General features: G+C 35.4%; 1 protein-coding gene across 29 annotated transcripts in view; it reads right to left on the bottom strand.

Moving 5' to 3' along the window:
- The window catches only part of LOC105833660 (liprin-alpha-1), a 420,505-nt gene that overhangs the window by 58,315 nt on the left and 342,261 nt on the right, over nucleotides 1–19,929 (bottom strand). For all 29 annotated transcript variants that reach the window (XM_036289154.1, XM_036289155.1, XM_036289153.1 and 26 more), the window contains one exon: nucleotides 9,782–9,938. In XM_036289154.1, coding sequence (XP_036145047.1) covers nucleotides 9,782–9,938 — 157 coding nt within the window. The remainder of the gene's footprint in view (nucleotides 1–9,781; nucleotides 9,939–19,929) is intronic.

Below are 19,929 nucleotides of genomic sequence, written 5' to 3'. Positions count from 1 at the left end.
TCTGAATTAAACGATTAAAACCTTATCTGAATACAGGTGCTTTCCTAGGTGATCTTATCAAGTTATTTTACTGAATATAAATGTTACGATTCAAGGTCTATAAGACTATATAAATTAATCTAAAATTATCCCTATCGTTTCTATCAAATATATTACAATTTTGGTTGATATAAGGTTCTATCGTATCCGAATTAAACAATTAAAACTTTATCTGAATATGCGTACTTTCCTGTATGATCTTATCTGGCTATCCTAATGAATATAAAAATTATGATGTAAAGTCTATATAAATTAATCTGAAATTGTCCCTATACGTTTTTATTAAAAATATGTTATATACTATAATCGTTTTCTATCATTGTCTATATAATTGGAGATATTTCAAAGAGAGAAAAATTATTTTGTAATTTCGCCGAACATAACATTCTATCATTCTTTATCGTATCTGAATCAAACAATTAAAACTTCATCTGAATATAGAATTATCTGAATAATTTATATAAATTTTAAGCCGTAATTTTTCTATTCAGTAAGGTAACCGTATAAGATCGTATAAGAAAGTATCCATATTCAGATAAAGTTTTAATCATTTAATTCGGATACGATAAAGAACAATGGAATGTTTTGTCCAGCGAAATTATAAAATAATTGTTCCCTCCTTGAAATATCTCCTATTATAGAGACAACGATAGAAAACAATTATTGTTCCATAACATATATTTGATAGAAATGTATAGCGACAACTTCAGATTAATTTGTATAGATTTTAAATCATAATTTTTCTATTCAGTAAGATAATTAGATAAGATAGGAAAGTATCCATATTCAGATAAAGTTTTAATCGTTTAATTCAGATATGATAAAGAACGATTGAATTTTATAACTTTTCTATCAAATTTCTATATGTTTCTATCAATTTCTATCCAACTTTTTAGTTAGTACGCGGCGCCGCCGATAGGCTGATAGGCGATTAACCCTTTAAAGTCAAACCAGCACTGTTTCGTATCGTTCATTTCAATCATTTAACACTCAGTGAAAATGACGAAAATATCCATAAGAAATGCATATCCAAGTATTTTTGTGTATGCTCTTTCCGATTTTGATCTTCAAAATTAGAAAAAATTGCAAATTTTTGATGATTTTTTAGAAAAAAAGAACCTATTTTTTACAGGTTCTTTGGATTTCATTCGAAATTTTGATCATGATACACCTTTGATATTTGGTCGGAATCTTTTTAAACCGTGCAATTTTTGTTTGAACTTAAAAATTATGTACTTAGTTAAATGAATTTCACCATGGCGGATGCAATATGGCAGTCGAAACATCGGAAAATACCAAAATTTCGCTTTTTTTCTCATATTTATCGTTAATAATTGATCTCAAATATGCATAAAACATTCTGATTGATGTAATATAATCACAAAATAATACTAACAACAAACAAATATGGCAGAATCCAAAATGTACAAAATAGTAGCGTAGGCTATAGAAGCTTGTATAATTCTCATTAGGAGCAATAAAAATATTGCTCTGATGCTAAATGTAACGTAAGAACTAATAAATATTATGAAAATTGTAATTTATACTTATGCAAAATATGCTTCTTAAAATCACATATGTGAATAATAAACATGGAAAAAAAGAAACTATATAAAATTAAAAAAAATAAAAAAATAATATATAAAATATAAACTACAAAATGTAAAAATAATTAAAAACTTCGAAAATGACAAAAAATATTTAAAAAATAAAAAATAAAAAAAGATTCTCGGTAAGATTCTACCTTCTCGCGGTGAGAATCGGGCAATATTGATTATATCAGTGGCAAAAGATGTTGAGAAAAAGCGTACGTACGCGTGCACACAGATGCGCCCATGCATAGATAAATGCGTATATTTGCATATTTATGCATGTAATGATGATTGACCACAACTCAAACAAAAGTTATATTAGTATGCACTTGATTGTGTGCTCATATTATAGGCCTGTTCTTCCTCGCTGCACTGCTGCACTGATGCAATAAGTTAGAATGAGACAAATATATTTTTTCTCATTCTAACTTATTGCACGAGTACAGCTACCAAGAACAAATCTTATCATATACAGTTAAATAAATAAACATAATATTATTTATATTTTGATATTTTCAAATACCCAACAGATGTAAATTTTAAAATTTTATACGATTTTTTCGAAGAAAGTGCCAAAAAATTCGTGAAAATCTTTAATTTTTACGATATATTCAATATTTCAAGGCGCCATTTTGGATTCTGCCATAATTGTTTGTTGTTAGTATTATCTTGTGATTATATTACATTAATCAGAATAATTTTATGCATATTTGAAATCAATTATTAACGATAAATATGAGAAAAAAGCGAAATTTTGTAATTTTCCGACGTTTCGACCGCCATATTGCATCCGCACGATGAAATTCATTTAACTAAGTACATAATTTTAAGTTCAAACAAAAATTGTACGGTTTAAAAAGATTCCGACCAAATATCAAAGGTGTATCATAATCAAAATTTTTAATTAAAACCAAAAAAACTTGTAAAAAATAGATTCCTTTTTTCTAAAAAATCATCAATAATTTGCAATTTTTTCGAATTTTGAAGATCAGAATCGGAAAGAGCATACTCGAAAATACTCGGATATGCATTTCTTAAGGATATTTTTGTCATTTTCACTGAGTGTTGAATGATTGAAGTGAACGATGCAAAACAGTGCTGGTTTGATGTTAAAGGGTTAAACTCTCTCGGGAGTCAGATGCAGCCGAACCGCTATATAAAGACGACCCGCAACACGATTAAGACAAGCAATAATCAGTTCCTTTCGCTACGAGAGGACGATGTGAAAGAGGACTGCCACATATTACTTTTATAATTTACTCATTTTAATTGAGTAAACGATTATGTACAAGAAAAGTAAAACGTTTACATTTTTTAAACTAGATTTACGATAGATAATCTATACAAAAAATACGACACAGAAAAATAAAAAGTCTATCATATATTTTAAATAAGCAATCTAATATTTACGAATCAAAAACACGATAGAATACGATTAATTTGTATAAAATATGACTAGATAGAAATTGTTAAAAAACGCTAGGTAATGTATACGAAAAATATGATACAGAAAGATATAAAGTCTATCACGTATTTCAGATAAACAATCTAATATTTACGAACCTAAAACACGATTCAATTTGATAGAATTTTTTCTTATCTGATTTTATCGGATCTTTTGAGCAGGGTAAAGTAAAACATAATATCCTAAAAAGAAAATTGCAAAACAAAAATGCAAAATTTGACAACATATTTACCGAAGATCAAAAGGACTTTATTGCACATAACATGCAAAGAGAATCATTATGGTTTGCAAATACAATTACAAAATCATCGAAACTTTATACAACCTGTCGATAAAAAGAATATGAAGAGATGCGCTGACAGAATTTATCGTATCCAAGTATTCGCACTCAGTAAATTTGCATACAAGGCTTAAAATTTAAGCCAGGTATTTTTGATAATATCTTCAATATGTTAAAAATTAAAATTAGTAACGTGTAATTGAAAGGAAACTGTTGTTTTTATTTTCTTGCAAATATTAACAAAAATTGCAAAATATTATTGCAAATATTTGAAATTATTAGGAGGATTAAATAGTTCCTGTAAATTACCAACGCATTGTTTTGTTTTCGTGTTGTACAGTATTTCCACAAAATAGTCTGTTGCTTATGAATTGATGGGAAATTCATTTTGTTCAAAAGAAATGCGTAACAAAATAACATCAATTATCCAAAAAGCATACAATATCGGATTAGTGATAAAAGTAATAATTTCTGATATAGGACCGCAAAATAGAGGTGGGTGGAATATTATGAACACAACTTTTAATAAATTTTGCAAGTTCAATAATTATGTTAAACATCCATGTAACAGTCAATATAAACTGTAACAGTAAAAACAAAAGAGCTTGGCAAATCGAAAAAAATTTGTGGTACAAAACCAATCGTCACGAAACTTGACATAGACGTAGTATGAGATAAAATATGAAGAAATCTAACCAAAACTAACTGGTTAAATGAGTGGATTTTGTTCAAAAATTTGAAAATAAATCCAACAAGTCGCAATAGTAGTGCCTATTTGCCCACTCATATGAGTCCTGAGGCATATAGGTTTTAAGAATCGCTGATATCAAATCTGATGTCGAAAATGCAATATTCAAAATGGCGGACCTAAAATATCCATATGTAAACGTAGTATCAAAATGTATAAATTTTACACAAAAACATTCTTCTAAGGGTTTTTGGGGTTTATGATTACGAATTTGATATTAAAAATGAAAAATTCAAAATGACGGACCTAAACCCACATAGAAATAAAACCTCCAGTAGACGTTTAATAGATGTCTGCCATGGAAGTTTAAACTTCCAATGGACGTCCATTAGACGTCCAATATAGAGCCATTAGAAATCCACAGTTCCGCATTGTGGACGTCCATTAGACCTCTATTAGAGGTCGTCAAAGAGGTCTATTAGATGTGTAGATCATTAATAGAGGCTTCACGGAGCCTCGATGGATGACTGACGGACGTTTCGTGGATCATTAGTAGAAGCTTCATGGAGCCTCGATAGATGATTGACAAAATCAAAATTTAAAATAAAAATTTTATTTCTTTTAAATTATTTTTATCAACAGTACATACTAAATTTAGGACAAATTTTTATTAATTAATTAAATTTAAATTATATTATTTTATTTTATTCTTACTTGCCTCTGGTAGGTTTTGAACCCGGGACCTTAAGATTACAAACCTTGTACTCTATCTGCTATGCCAATTTGACTCATCGATATGGATACTTGTTATTGTCTACATATACATATATGTTATAAACTGACGCAATTATATTATTTTTTATAAAAGCAATTAAATTTTACAAAACATATTAAAAATAAATAGCATTAATTTATTTACTTATTAACTTCATTGTTAAATTTATCTTTTTCCATAACCTTAATAATTTGATGGAAATTGCGATCTATTTAGCATTATTACTTTGAAACGTTCAAATGGTTAATTAGATAATTTTAACTATATAGATCATATATTCTACAAAAAATTGAATAGTAAATTTATTATTCTGTTTTTGTATTCAGTACATGATAAATTTAGATTTTGTGCATTTTTTTGTGCGCAGTAATTGTAGACAAACCGTTATTTTTGAAAACATTATCTTTATGATAATTTTTTTTAATATCAAATGGATCTCTCATTCAGGATGTTATAGTATTGTCTAATTTCTGAGTCAACTACGACGCGCATGGACGGCTCAAAAATCGGACAGCATTGTGATATCTTTTATGAGATATTAAGCTGATATCATTTAGCTGTGATATCATAAGAATAACATTTTCAAGAAACTTAAATGAAACTCTTCCATGAGATATCTCAAAGACCTCTCTTAGTAGACGTCTCTGATAAATGTTACCATTTGGATATCATTTCCAAGATATCTAAATTCCAAGTTTTCTTAAAAAAGTTCTCTTAAAATTTTCATTCTGAAGCGTGTCGTCTGGGTCACAAGCGTGTTGTCTGGGTAACTTCTACCATGAAAATAAATGTTCCATACAGCTATGGAAATTTAATGGATACCTAATGGACGTCTATCTAACTTCCATCATGGAAGTAAATGTTCCATAGAGCTATGAAAGTTTAATGGATCCTTAATGGACGTCTGTCTAACTTCCATCATGGAAATAATGTTCCATAGAGCTATGGAAGTTTAGTGGATTCCTAATGGATGTCTATCTAACTTCCACCATGGAGGTAAACCTCCAATGGAGCCATGGACGTTTACTGGATCTTTAATGGACGTCTGTCTAACTTCCGCCATAGAGGTAAACCTTCAATGGAGCCATGGAAGTTTACTGGATCCCTAATGGACGTCTATCTAACTTCCGCCATGGAGGTAAACCTCAAATGGAGCCATGGAAATTTATTAGACCTCTAATGGACGTCCATCTGACTTCCGCCATGGACATAGACGTCCCATGGATCTATGGAGGTTTAATGGACGTCCATTGGACATCCACTGGATGCCAATTTCTATGTGGGAAATATCCATATATAAACGTCAAAAATTAAAATGTAAAAATTTTACACAAAAACATTTTTCTATGCTTCCGGGAAAAAAATGGAGGAGATCTGACTATGTCTGCTTTGATAAAATGAAATACAATCAGATCTGAAATTCAAGTAGACTCAGATTTGATTGGATACAATTTTATCTAGTCAGGTCTGCACAGCCAGATCTGATCAAATCCAGCCAGACATGTTAAACTATACTCCGATCTCACCAGATCTGACCATTGCTTTAGCTCGATATAAAATCGCAGATCCAATCGGATCTCTTCCGATCTAATCGAACATTATCCGATCACTCCAGATCTCCTAAAGTATAAGCGGACATTGCGCGCTAGATCTCGCGAGGTCTGATCAGATCCAGCCAGATATGAGTTTATCTCACCAGATCTGATCATTTTTGGCCTACGAAGTTGAGCAGCTGATCGAATCAGATCTCGTCGGATCTAATCTGACACTATTAGATTAAGTAAGATCTCCTAAGATCTGAGTGGACAATTTATGCGTCAAATCTTACCGGATCTGAGCATATCTTATCAGTTAGAACTTATAACAATTTTGTTTTTATCATTATTATTAAATTTTACACCTAATGTTGGACATTATATCAAATATAAATAACTCCTGTGAAGAAGGAGCTTAAATGATTTTTGGACAAAACATTGATTTTTTTATATTAAAAATAGTTGTCTCAATTTTTGAAAAATTAACACACACGCACACACATATAAGTTCCTACCAATTTGACAATAATTGTCAATTTAATACCATATTTGGAATTACATTATAATTATTCGATTAAGAAAGTACTATATAATTTTAACTGAAAATATAGAATCATACAAACTTAAATAGACATATAGAGTTATATATGATCAGATCACAATACGATGCCTCAGCAAATAGTTTGCAAGATCGCTGCTAGGCGAGGGCGCGGCGCTTCTCTTTCTCGTGAGAAAATTTACTCCAAAAAACCTATAAAAAAAGACTATCTAATTATCTAGCACTAGCAGGAAACTGTAGTGTATATTATTTTTGTTATGTTATTCAAAGAGAATTCGTGGACCTCCGCAATTCGGAGAGAGCTTCCGAGAATGGAGGAAATATAAAAATAAAATTTTTAATTTTATATTATTTATATCACATACAAATTTATATAGTTATATAGAGTTATATATGATTAGATCACATTTTTTGTAAAGATAACCATGTCCGCTAAGATTGGATCAGATATACTCATGGCTGATTGAATTTGATCAGATAGAGCTAATATTTTGATCAAACCAGATCTGAGTGATCAGATCTGATAAAATCCATTCAGATCTCTTCCGTTTTTTCCCGGGTATGGATATTTTAGGTCTGCCATTTTTAATTTTACATTTTTGACATTTTCGTAATCAGTAATTCCAAAAACCCTTAGAAGAATGTTTTTGTGTAAAATTTGTACATTTTAATTCTACGTTTACAGATGGATACTTCAGGTCCGCCATTTTGAATCTGCCATTTTGAATTTTGCATTTTTGACATCAAATTTGAAATCAGCGATCTTTATACCCTCGTATGCAAATTTTGAAATTGCATAAAAACTGTTCAACTTATAAGCGTTTATCGTTAGAGTCATGTCTGTTAAGTTAGCACCCCCACCACAAAAATTCGAAAAAATAATTATGCAGAAATTATGTGCTGCTTATGTGCTAATTTTGTACTCCATTCGCGATTTTTGTGCTCAAGCGATTTAGCGGGAGATCGTAAATGAAAATAGGGGTGCTAGCTTAACATAAATTAGCACCTATACTCATTAAAATTATACGCAAGACAAAAAAATTACTATGGTAGAATTATGTGCTTTTTATGTGTTTTCAAACGCATTAAATGAAATTAGCTTATCTGTAATAATTTAGAAGATATACAACAAAAAAGATCAATATATCACAAATACCAGAGTAAAGTGCCAGTTAAAATAGAGATAGCGAAATAATTCTTGTCTTAAAATCTTTCTACATTTATGTGCTTTTAAAATATGCGCAACAGGATTTTTGTGTTCATCCCCACTGGCCGGGAAACCACCGACGTAAATTTGCGAGAGTAAAGTGCCAGTTAAAATAGAGATAGCGAAGTGATTCTCGTTTTAAAATCTTTCTACATTTATGTGCACGCAAAAGCACAGGGGATTGCGGTCGATCCGCGATAGACGCCGCGTTGGCCCTCGCGCAGCGCGTGGCCCCAATCACAGCAGGGCAAGCATTCCTGCGCCCGCAGGATCGTGAGCGCTCTAATTCTTCCGGGGGCCCTACGGATCCCCCACGAAAACGGAATTTTCCGCTGGCACCCTTCGGCGTCTCTTGGCGGTCTCGCCGCTTCTCGCGAAAGGGTCCCGCATCCCGCAGGGGCGATTCCATGGCCTCGGCCTCAATGCCGCCGCCTCCAGTATGCCCGCCGTTCGGTTATCAGTCGGGACGCCGATTTTTCCTCTGCTTTCCCGGTTCTCGGTGCGCTCGCTCCTCCGACGGCGGTCCTTGGCTTTCGGCCATTACTAGCCGGTGGCGAATTTTCGTAAATTGACGTGCCGTCGAGCACGTCTGACACCCAATCCGGTTGTTCATGCGCAGCCGAAATTTGCGCGCGAGATATTAGGCGCGCGGATCGTTCCGGTCCTCGGTATTCCAGAGGCCTCTTCCTTTTTTGCTCGCGGCTTTTCCCCGCGCGGAAAAAAAATCGTGACAACTTATAAAAAGTTTTGTTATAACACGAATTTATTTTTCATTAAAACAGAAAACAATGATATTAAAAAAGCAACTGTTTGTAGCAACAGAAATGTTGCAATAAAAATATCCATTAATTCAAAATGTATTTACATAACATACGATTTTATTTTCTTTTATTCTTATAGTTGGCCACCGGCAGCCTCAACTCACACGCGAAAAACGACTAGCTCACCTAACAGAGGGTCTAGCAGGGTCTAGAATAGGGGCGCGCACTGCACGATAGCGCAGAACGCAACAGAAAGTCAAATAATCGTATGACAGATAAAATAACAAATAACAACATTTATTGCCCGACACAAGAAAAATGAATAAAGAATCAAAATACAGAACGCCGAAAGAGAATCGCATACGCTAGACGATATTCGCACGCGTAAACATTTTATTAGTACAAGTATAAAATACGTTCATATAATTGAAATGGCCGCGTAGTCTTAAGTCAAAATGATGACTTTTTTCCTGATTGCGCTACTTTGATAGTGACTTTACCGTGGATTATGCAGATTTAAGAATCTATTGTCTTAGTTTACATTTTGACATGATAACTGATTTCTGTTGAATGTTGAACCTCATGGGGTAAATCTAAAGTAAGAATCAAATTCAGCAATCCAAAAATATAAGAATACTCTTTATCTCCAATAGTTTCAGTCGTCAAAATTATAATTCAGCAGTCCAAAAAGTGTTACATTAGTAGTTTTATACCTATTTTTTGAGATTATGAAAGAACCCTGATTTGATGGGTCAAAACAAGCTTCAAAATCGGATTCAGCAAGCCCAAAAACACAAGATGATCTAGTTCGTCAAAAAAATTTGTTTTCGTGTGCCTGTATAATCGGTCATATTAAAGCATTGAAAACAGGTTTATTTACCTTCAAACCAATCGATTGTACCCATCTTATAACACGATCATTACTCCATACAAGTACATCTATATTGGCACCTTCTGCCACTCGTCTTCTCTCCTCTAATTGTTGTCTATCGTAATTTAATCGTTTTAAACAGGAAATGCCATACTGCAAACTTGTTCTGCAACAAAATATAAATAATAATAACAATAACAATAACAACAATAATAATAACAATAATATTGCAATAATTATAATATCCACGTCAGAGAGGTATAAAAAATTTCAGTATACAATTATATATATTATCCTATAGTTACATGTCAAAAATATTATACAATACTGCTAAAATATTACAATGTTACTGTTTTAATATCATATTATATTTTATGCTGTAGAGACCCAAATAATGTCTCCGCAAATATTGAATATAAATCTAGACTGAATCACAATAATAACCAAAGCTCGTTGCATCACAATAGACTCGTCAATCGATAACTTGTCAGATGAATTTTAGATAATTTTTTATTTTTCTAAAAGTAACAGTATCAAAGTTTGAAAGGAGAACCTGGTATCTCTGCGTGTATAATTCGCATAATATAAGTTTTCAATGTTGTTGTTACCCCTTTATTATTAAATATACGTTTACGGAATTTGAGTGAGTCTCATATGCGCACAGTAATAAACAGACACAGCAGGCTGAGTGAAACCGTCACAGACCAAATGCGCACAGACCAAACGGACACAGTAATAAATGCGCACGGACCAAATGCGAATGGATCAAATGCGCACAGTGCGAAACAAACACAGTCGCAAACCCATGTGGTGCAGAGAATGCTTTGCACACACACACGCACGCACGCACGCACGCACGCACGCACGCACGCACAAGGAGTGCAAAGGAAAGCTTCGCCCCCTCCCGCACCCTCTCCGGTAAGAGTGCCCTGAGAAGTTGCAACCCATGTGGTAAGTTCGTGCGCATTTGGTCCGTGTGCATTTGGTCCGTGCGCATTTGGTCCGTGTGCATTTGGTCTGTGCGCATTTGGTCTGTGTCCGTTTCGCACTGTATCTGTTTGTTACTGTGTCCGTTTGGTCTGTGTTCGTTTGTTACTGTGTCCGTTTCACTCAGCCTGCTGTGTCCGTTTATTACTGTGCGCATCTGGGACGCTCCCAAAGACAGTACTACCAACCCACAAAAAAATAATTTCATGGTTTTATGGTACCCGCGAAGTTTAAACAAAAAGTCACCTTATTTTTGATCACAGTAGTATGCATAACAAGGAATGTTTGCTCGCATTTCTCTCCACAATCCTTCTCTATTTTGTGTGTGAGCCCCAGTTATTAGATCCACAAAATTAACCAAATAATTAACTGTTTTGTGTGTGTACTTATTGTATTGATCTAAACCATCATATGCACGCCATTTATCGGTATGAATTATAAAACCAAATGCAACATATTTTTGAATAATAAGCAACAACGTTTCAGACCATCAGTTTGGCACAGGTAATATAAATACTTTTTTAGTGTCTCTTTTAACACCACCAAAAACCCACTGTCCTTCAATTATACGTTTAGCGTTATATTTTCTTTTGCCTACTTTAGCTTCATCAAGTTCAACAATTTTACCTTGTCCGCCAATTAGTGTTTGTTTAGCACACATGATGAAGTAACTAGAAAAAGTAATAATATTTTTAACGAACGCATAAATAAAAACTGTAATGTTGTTTACCTCTCGACAAAAATTCGTCCAATCCACAACAGAATGATTATTAATTTGCAATTCATTTATTAGAAACTTTTGTCGTGGCGGCCGTATTATAAAGAAATAGGCAATAAAACGACAAATTTTAGTAAGATCCATATTTGCTTAATTGAATCATGTTCCATGAAATGCACTAACTTTAAAATTACAAGTTATTCTTTGTCATTTTCGATCCTTAATAACTTTATAATATTTTTGCGTACAATGAAAAATGATTTTCCGAAACATTGTACAGGGGAGTGTCCCGTTTGGACACGTAACGACTGGACACGGCTCGATTGGACACGCACGATTGGACACGCACACACACATTCACATGTGTTTGCAGATTTCTAATACAGTTTAGATGGGTTAGCGACTTGGACGGGGTGAATGTGGGAAGAAGGCCGAAGGCCCCCCCCTTGTACCCCCTGTGTGTGTGTGTGTGTGTGTGTGTGTGTGTGTGTGTGCGTGCGAGCATTTTCTGCACCACATGGGTTTGAAACCTTCTACGCAAAACAAAATGCTCCTAAAAATACGTATATAGACATTTAAAATTCACTTTTTCTTCTGGCAGATCGACGCTTTTTTCTGCTAGATGTTTGTAAGGTTAGATAATCTGTCATATATATAAATGTTTTTCACTAGAAGACTGCGTCCAATCGTGTCTAATAATACGGTGTCCAATCGTGCGGTGTCCAATAATGCGGTGTCCAATAATGCAGTGTCCAATAATGCGGTGTCCAATAATGCGGTGTCCAATTATGCGGTGTCAAATCGTGCGGTGTCCAATAATGCAGTGTCCAATCGTGCGGTGTCCAATCGTGCAATTTTCATGTCCAATCGTGCGATGTCCAATCGTGCTGTGTCCAATCGTGCGGTGTCCAATCGAGCCGTGTCCAATCGTTACGTATCCAAAAGGAGGTCACCCATTGTACAGCTGTATTTCGTTTTTACATTTTGGACATGTTATTTTTTCATGAACTACTTTCTTTCACACAAATAATTCCACATAGATTTAAAGTTCTATGTAATATTAACAAATTCGTGCAAACGTATTATGAAACCTTTCTCTATAATGTTCACTGACTAAAGTATCTCTGTGGACTAAGTACTCAATATGTATTGATGTAGTGTAACCTATGAACCTTTGTTGGTACAAACATAAACATAAACCTGCGAAGCGAGGTCTACCCTATTTGATTCAAGTTTCATAAATATGATACACGATCAGAGCTTTACGTAAAGTAAACAACGTCCACTTGTACAGTACCACATATGTTTACGACTTTCCACGCTGTTCGTTTTCAATGTTTTCGCATTAATTAAATAGCGACATAAAATTGGTAGAGGAGTTAAAAAAAATTATGGGGAGGGGGTGCAGGCTCCGCCCCTCCCTCGCGTGATTCTGAGAATATATTTATTCTCTTTCAATCAAAAGCACAAATAGTTCGATGCAAAATATTATCTGTTTTAAACAAAAGTATTTATAAAACTTTTTTGTTAATAATTTTTTAACGAATCATGAGCGACGGCTAAAATCTTTTAAAGGTCACTCAGGAAGGTGACCTTGACAACATATGTCAAGGTCAAGGTCATTGGGGCTGGGTCCCCTATTCGACATTTTTACCTGAATTATGATTGTTTGCATAGTCTTCAAGTAAAATTAGAAGGTGCACGCTTATGCAGTTTCAATCTCAATCTGAAACCCGTTACGATAAAGAAATTCATTTTTTACAAAATTTCACACAAAAAATGGTGACTTAAAAAAAAAGCTCACGTTCTTGACTTCTTTTTCAATTTTTCTCGGTGGGATTCGAAAGAGCATATTTAAAACCACCTAATAAAGTACTTTTACACAACAAGTTTGTTTACTTTATACAGAGTCTACGCCGTCAAAGTTTACGAAAAAATCTGGTAAGACATCCGTATCCGACCCTTATCCGATTTCGATAAAATTTTATAGACATGTAGTATTTACTAAATGTAGTCGAATGCCACAAAAGCAAATATACAGAAACAGCTAGGTAATTATTTAAAGTGAGTCCCAGATGCGCACAGTAATAAACGGACCCAGGAGACTGAGTGAAACGGACACAGTACAAAACGGACACAATGCGAAACAGACACAGTGCGAAACGAAAACAGTTGCAAACCCATGTGGTGCAGAGAATGCTTTGCGCACGCACGGACGCACGCACGCACACACGCACGCATAGGCGGGTGCAAGGGAGACCTTCGGCCTCCCACACCCATCCCGTCGGTAGGGATGCCTTGAAAAGATGCAAACCTAAGTATGTTTGTCCGTTTCGTACTGTGTCCATTTCACACTGTGTCCGTTTCACTCAGCCTGCTGTGTCCGTTTATTACTGTATTTGTACTGTACGCATCTGGGACGCTCCCGTTCCTATACATGTTACCGCCGCTCGGCCTTAGTTTCTGATTATACACACTCTTATTAAAAGAAACTTATTAACAAAAAAAGTTTAATAAATATGATATGACACACGCTGTGGTTTGCCCCTGCCCACGCAGGCACGCACGCACGCACGCATGCACGCACGCACACACGCACACCACGCTTCCTCCCAGGAAGCGTTCAAAATGGCCACGTTCGGAATGGCCACGTTCGAAATAACCACGCATGTTTTACTTGAGTATGCGCAGCGGTCATATCCTCATGTTTCTTGGTCACAAGCGTATGCTCTGTCTACCACAAACCATGCAAAAAATGTGTGTTAACCCATGTACATTGCAAGCAATGTAAAGCTCACCTGTGTTTGCAGATTTTCAATACAATGTACATGGGTTAGCGATTTTATGGAGTGGGTGCGGGAGGAGGGGCCGAAGGCCCCCTTGTACCCATCGTGCGTGTGTGCGTGCGTGCACGCAAAGCCTCTGCACATGGGTTTGCGATTTTCCACGCAAAACAAGATGCTTGTTAAAATGCGTATGTAGATATTTAATATTCACGTATTTTTTGCATGGCTTGTGCTAGATAGAGCATGCGCTTGTGGCCAAGAAGCATGAGAATGTGACCGCTGCGCATGCTCAAGTAGAACATATGTGGCCATTTCGAACGTGGCCATTACAAACGTGGCCATTTCAAACGTGGTCACATTTACGCATGGCCGTTTCAAACGTGAACAAATTATACCCACTCTCCCTCCCACACCCACTCTGTCGGTAGGGGTGCCCTAGGCAGAAATGCGCAAAAATATAAAGTGAGGAAAAATTATTGGTCAAGCTTTTACCAGTCGATTCTACTCGTCAAGATCACCAACATTGCATCATAAACATGGTGTCGCAAAATTAACTTTCAAGGTCATTTTTAATGTCAAATTTTTTTATTGGCTTAGTCGATTCTACTCGTCGAGTTGAACAAAAGTTTCAAAGGGACCATATATCGGAAATCAACATTTTATAGAGAAATCTTCGTTTGAAGTTTTTAGAAGCCAAAAAATTTCGTAAAATTGTCATGGTAAAATTTGCTTAATTTACTCTTAACGCTACCCAGAAACAACAAAGTGGGCGTGATAGATTTTGGTTCCCTCCGGAGTATCTTAGTACCCAGTAATTTCAACGGCTGTTGGTTACTTAAAGCAACGGTCATTTGCCTCGGAAAGGAATAATATATCGCTCCATAAGACATTCGTTACTTGTGCTTAAGAAGTTTTTCACCCATATTCAGACCTTTTCGTGATTATTAGAAGACCGCCGCTGATTTTGAATTAATTTTTAGTGTAAAATAAAAAAAAATTGTTTTAATTTTTTACCAAATTTTTTCTAAAAATAACGTTGCTGTAGCATCCCTCGATGTGGTGGCCGTGGTGGTCGTGATCGGTTGCATAGGGATGGGCGTGATTAACATCTAATGCTTATAGCAATTGATCGTGATCATGATAATTACACACGAGCACGAGCTCTTTATGCTAGATGGTTGCGACGCCAAGCTAATGGCGGACTATTACGTTCAGCGTCCGTGCCTGATCGTCGAGAATTTCAACGACTCGATGAACGATTCCAAGAGCAAATGAATTTTGCAGGTGCTGGCCACCATAGGGCAAGTCGTCCTCGTGTGTCTTGGAGAATTCTGGAACGTGTGATTGCTCTAGCTCGAACTTATCCTGTCATAGAATCACGACGCGCGCGAGTAGAGTGATTATAAAACAGTCTTGCGCATTCACCGTGAGGAAGGCCTACAAATCTATAAAGTACAGGTAGTGCATGAGTTACGACCTGGTGATCACACAGCTCGTCTTCGTTTTTGTCGGTGGATGCTTTGCAAGGTTCGAAGAAATCGGCACTTTTTGAAAAATATAGTATTCACTGATGAATCCAGTTTTTCCAGCACTTCCATTTTGAACCGGCAAAATGTTCGCATCTGGCGCAGACGCAATCGACACGCAATGGTCCAAAGAATTCAACAGGGCCGTTTTTCAGTCAATGTTTGGGCAGAGATACTCGGGAATGATTATATTGCTCCTGTGTTTCTCTCAAACCGATTGTCAAGCGTTGATTATTTGCGGTTTCTACGTCATACTCTTCTGAATCGACTGCGACGTTTGTCTCGACGTTGGTTTCGAGGAATGTCCGTAATCGAATTTTTTTATGCATGACGGTGCTCCACCGCATTTCGGCAGGCAAGTCCGCACTTTTTTACAACGAACTTTTGGAACTCGATGGAACGGTCGTAATTCTGCGCCAAACTTATGGCCCGCCCGTTCATCTGACCTGAACCCTTTGGACTTTTATTTCTAGAAAGCTCTGAAAGCCATTGTTTATGGGTCAGGCAGGGCTTTAAGGACGGCTTAGGATTTACGAGATCGCATTGAAAAGACGGTTGTTACTTTAGTACGAAATCGAGCTGTACTCTATAGAGTGCGAGATAATTTGGTGAAAAGACTCCAAGCTTGCATTAATAAAGGTGGTGGTCACGTTGAAGCTGGTAGACAAGCACAACTGCTCAGAACCGAGAGGTCAGTTCTGTTTGTTCGTAGACAGCATCAACGACGATAAAGTGAGAGGCAAGAGGAACTCACAATAATCAAGTCACCCCGAAGTGAGAGGCGAAAGGAACTCACTATAATTAAGTCACCCCAAAGGAAATCAAAATCTACCACGCCCATTTCGTTGTTCCTGGATAGCGTTAAGAGTAGATTAAGCAGATTTTACACCTATGACAATTTTATGAAATTTTTTGGCTGCTAAAAACTTCAAACGAAGATTTCTCTATGAAACATTGATTTCCGGCATATGGTCCCTTTGAGATTTTTGTTCAGCTCGACAAGTAGAATCGACTAAACCAATAAAAAAATTTAACATTGAAAATGACCTTAAAAGTTAATTTTGCGGCAGCATGTTTATGATGCAATGTTGACAATTTCGACGAGTAGAATCGACTGGCAAAAGCTTGACCAATAATTTTTCCCCACCCTGTACGATGTGTACTTTGTTGATTGTAAATCACGAGTTAATTGACTTAAATACATTACGACTTAAATACATAGTTATTTCTCAACAAAAATACGCACCATACTTTTACACATTTCTATCCAGGGGATTCCTACCGACAGAGTAGGTGCGGGAAAGGCGGCCGAAGGTCCCCCTTGTACCACCCCGTGTGTGTGTGTGTGTGTGTGTGTGTGTGTGTGTGTGCGTGTGTGTGTGTAAAATCACAGCGAAGAAGTGTCGGTTAAGTGTACTTCTCGATCATGCACACTGTCAATGTTTACTATCATTATTTTACCTTATTATTATATCATATGGAGCAAAACAATGTTCGTGACTTTCCACGCGTGACTTCGAAGCGCGTTCTACCCACACATCTCTCTCCTGCTTACATAGCAAGGACGAAGCCTCTTCCTCTGCACCCCGCCTACGCGTTTTCTGCGGGAGCGGTGGATTTGCACACAATGCAAATGAACACGGTGCATTTGCACACAGTGCTCTTGGACACGATATTTTGCGCACCGTTCATTTACACACCGTTCACTTGGACACAGTGACAAATAACTATGCGGAGGGCATCCCTCACGCGCGTGTGTATGTGTGCGTGTGCGCGCGCGCACGCGTGTATGTGAACGTGTCCGTTTCTTTTTGTGTCTAACTGAACGGTGTGCAAATGAACGGTTTTTAAAAGCATCGTATTCATTTGAACGGTGTGCAAATAAACGGTACGCAAGATATCGTGTCCAAAAACACCGTGTGCAAATGCACCGTGTTGAAGTGAATGTCACCCGTTTTCTGCACCCTATCCTCTCCCTGCTTCAAAACTAATGAAATCGAAGCAAGAAATTAAAAAAAAAAACTTTTGTGTATAATTCGGAAACTAAGACCAAGCGGCGATAACATGTATAGGGAAAAGAATAATGACCTTAACAAAATATTTAAAGGTCATTAAAATCGGTGAGAAACCGCTAATGTAAATAATTACCCTGCTAGTTTTTAAAATACTTTATTTTTAATTATTTAGATTTTAAACAATTTTTTAAATCTTTGTGTAAAAAACTAAAATAAAAATATATTTTATTAAATTGTTTTATTTCATTAATATCATACAAAAAAAATAAACACTAATATGGCAAAATATTAATTAAACATGCTCAAGAAGTACACTTAACTGACACTTCTTTGCTGGTCACACATGCAAGCACGCACGCACGGGGGCAAGGGGGGTCTATGCTCTCTCTTCCCGCACCCGCCTCGCTGGTAGGGGCGCTCTGAGTCGAAGTGAGCAAAAATACGGTGCATACTGGTAGTATTTTTCCTTGTTTATTAAAGTTTACATAAGTAAAACCTTTTTTGAGCAAAGTTCCGATTAGGTTAATTTCCGTTTTTTTTTTACACTATGTACTCTTATGTATTCTAGCGCACTGATTACAAAATAATAGTAAAAATTAGCGTAAAACTTGATTTTCATGGCGGGCACCATGAAAAAACCATAATAATTATGATTTTTTCTATTTATTTCCGTAAACAATAGGAATTTTAAAAAATATTTCAGATAAAAGTAGATTTCATCAAAATACACATTTTATCTCCCATTGATTTTTGCCATAAAAACAACACTTTTTGAGACAAACAACATTAAATGTTCAAAACTTCATATAACCCATCCAACACAAATCGAGTTTTATTAGTTAATTTTAATGTTTACCTCCAAAAAATTAAAATATTGAAGAGGATAATAAAGAGGGCGAGAGGACCTTTCCACTACACGTCGCGAACCCGTGCAGTACAAGCGTAGACGTCGTTTTGCTTTGTAAGCAAGGAGGAGTTGTGGGTGGACCTCGCTTCGCGTGGAAAGTTGCAAACCCATGATACAGGAAATGCGTGGTCCAGATGCAGGAGGATACCATGTATCATATTAGATGGATTATATGAAGTTTTGAACATTTAACGTTGTTTTTCTCAAAAACTATTATTTTTATTGTAAAAATTAATGAAACATAAAACATGTATTTCGATGAGATCTGCAACTTTTATTTAAAATATTTTTTAAAATTCCCATTATTTACGGAAATAAATTTAAAAAACTATAATTTTTATAATCTTTTAAATGGTTTTTGCCATAAAAATCTGATTTGCGCCAATTTTCATTATTATATCCGTAATCAGCGCGCCAAAATACATGAGAATACATAGTTTCAAAAAATCGGACGTCCGATCTAATCGAAACTTCAGCCCTTTTTGTATCTTATTAATACAAGTACACATAAGTACTTGTATGATTAGGATGTAAAATGAGGATGGAAAAAAGTGGTCGATTTTCGTCCCTAGTTGGCAAATGAAATTGATATATTTTCTTTTTTTTTATGGTAAAATAACGTGATATTAATTGTCTGAAAATGCAAGGAAACACGTCAACTAATTGTAAGTTCAAGTACGATAATAGTTCAAATCCGCGCTACACCGTTTTTTTTGCGAATCATCAAGTGATGATTTTTTTTCTGTGTCTAAAGTGTGATTATTGCGAAGAATCTAATTCTATTGATATTTTTTTATGGATGATAGTAATCGATTCTAGTCTTCAAATAGGAAGAGCAAATTTATGTATTTTTTAAAATAATTTTTCGTTGTAAAATTACATAAAGAAAACCATTTTATTCTAATAAAATGTGCCCTTAAAGTTCTGTTTGTTCATAATACTATCCCTAAAATATGAACATAAGATTTATTTACACCTCATACAGTATCCTGTTACAGCGCAACTTCACCAACACTAAAATATCTTAAATCTAAAATTCATGGTTGGTAATAATTACCAAGTTAATAGTAAAAGTATCATCCATATAGGGCTTCTTTTTGTATCTAGGTGTAATTGTTATTTTTAGTTACACTTTTTAAAGACTAAGTCTAGGATAAATAAAAAATAAAGCATCTTTATTAACATTTGCAGTAGGCCGCCAAGTGAAGGAGATCGAGT

This window comes from Monomorium pharaonis, chromosome 6, assembly GCF_013373865.1.
Source record: "Monomorium pharaonis isolate MP-MQ-018 chromosome 6, ASM1337386v2, whole genome shotgun sequence".
NCBI classification, from domain to species: domain Eukaryota; kingdom Metazoa; phylum Arthropoda; class Insecta; order Hymenoptera; family Formicidae; genus Monomorium; species Monomorium pharaonis.
The sequence above is the reverse complement of the archived record's forward strand: the minus strand, read 5'-3'. Positions and strand labels throughout refer to the sequence as shown.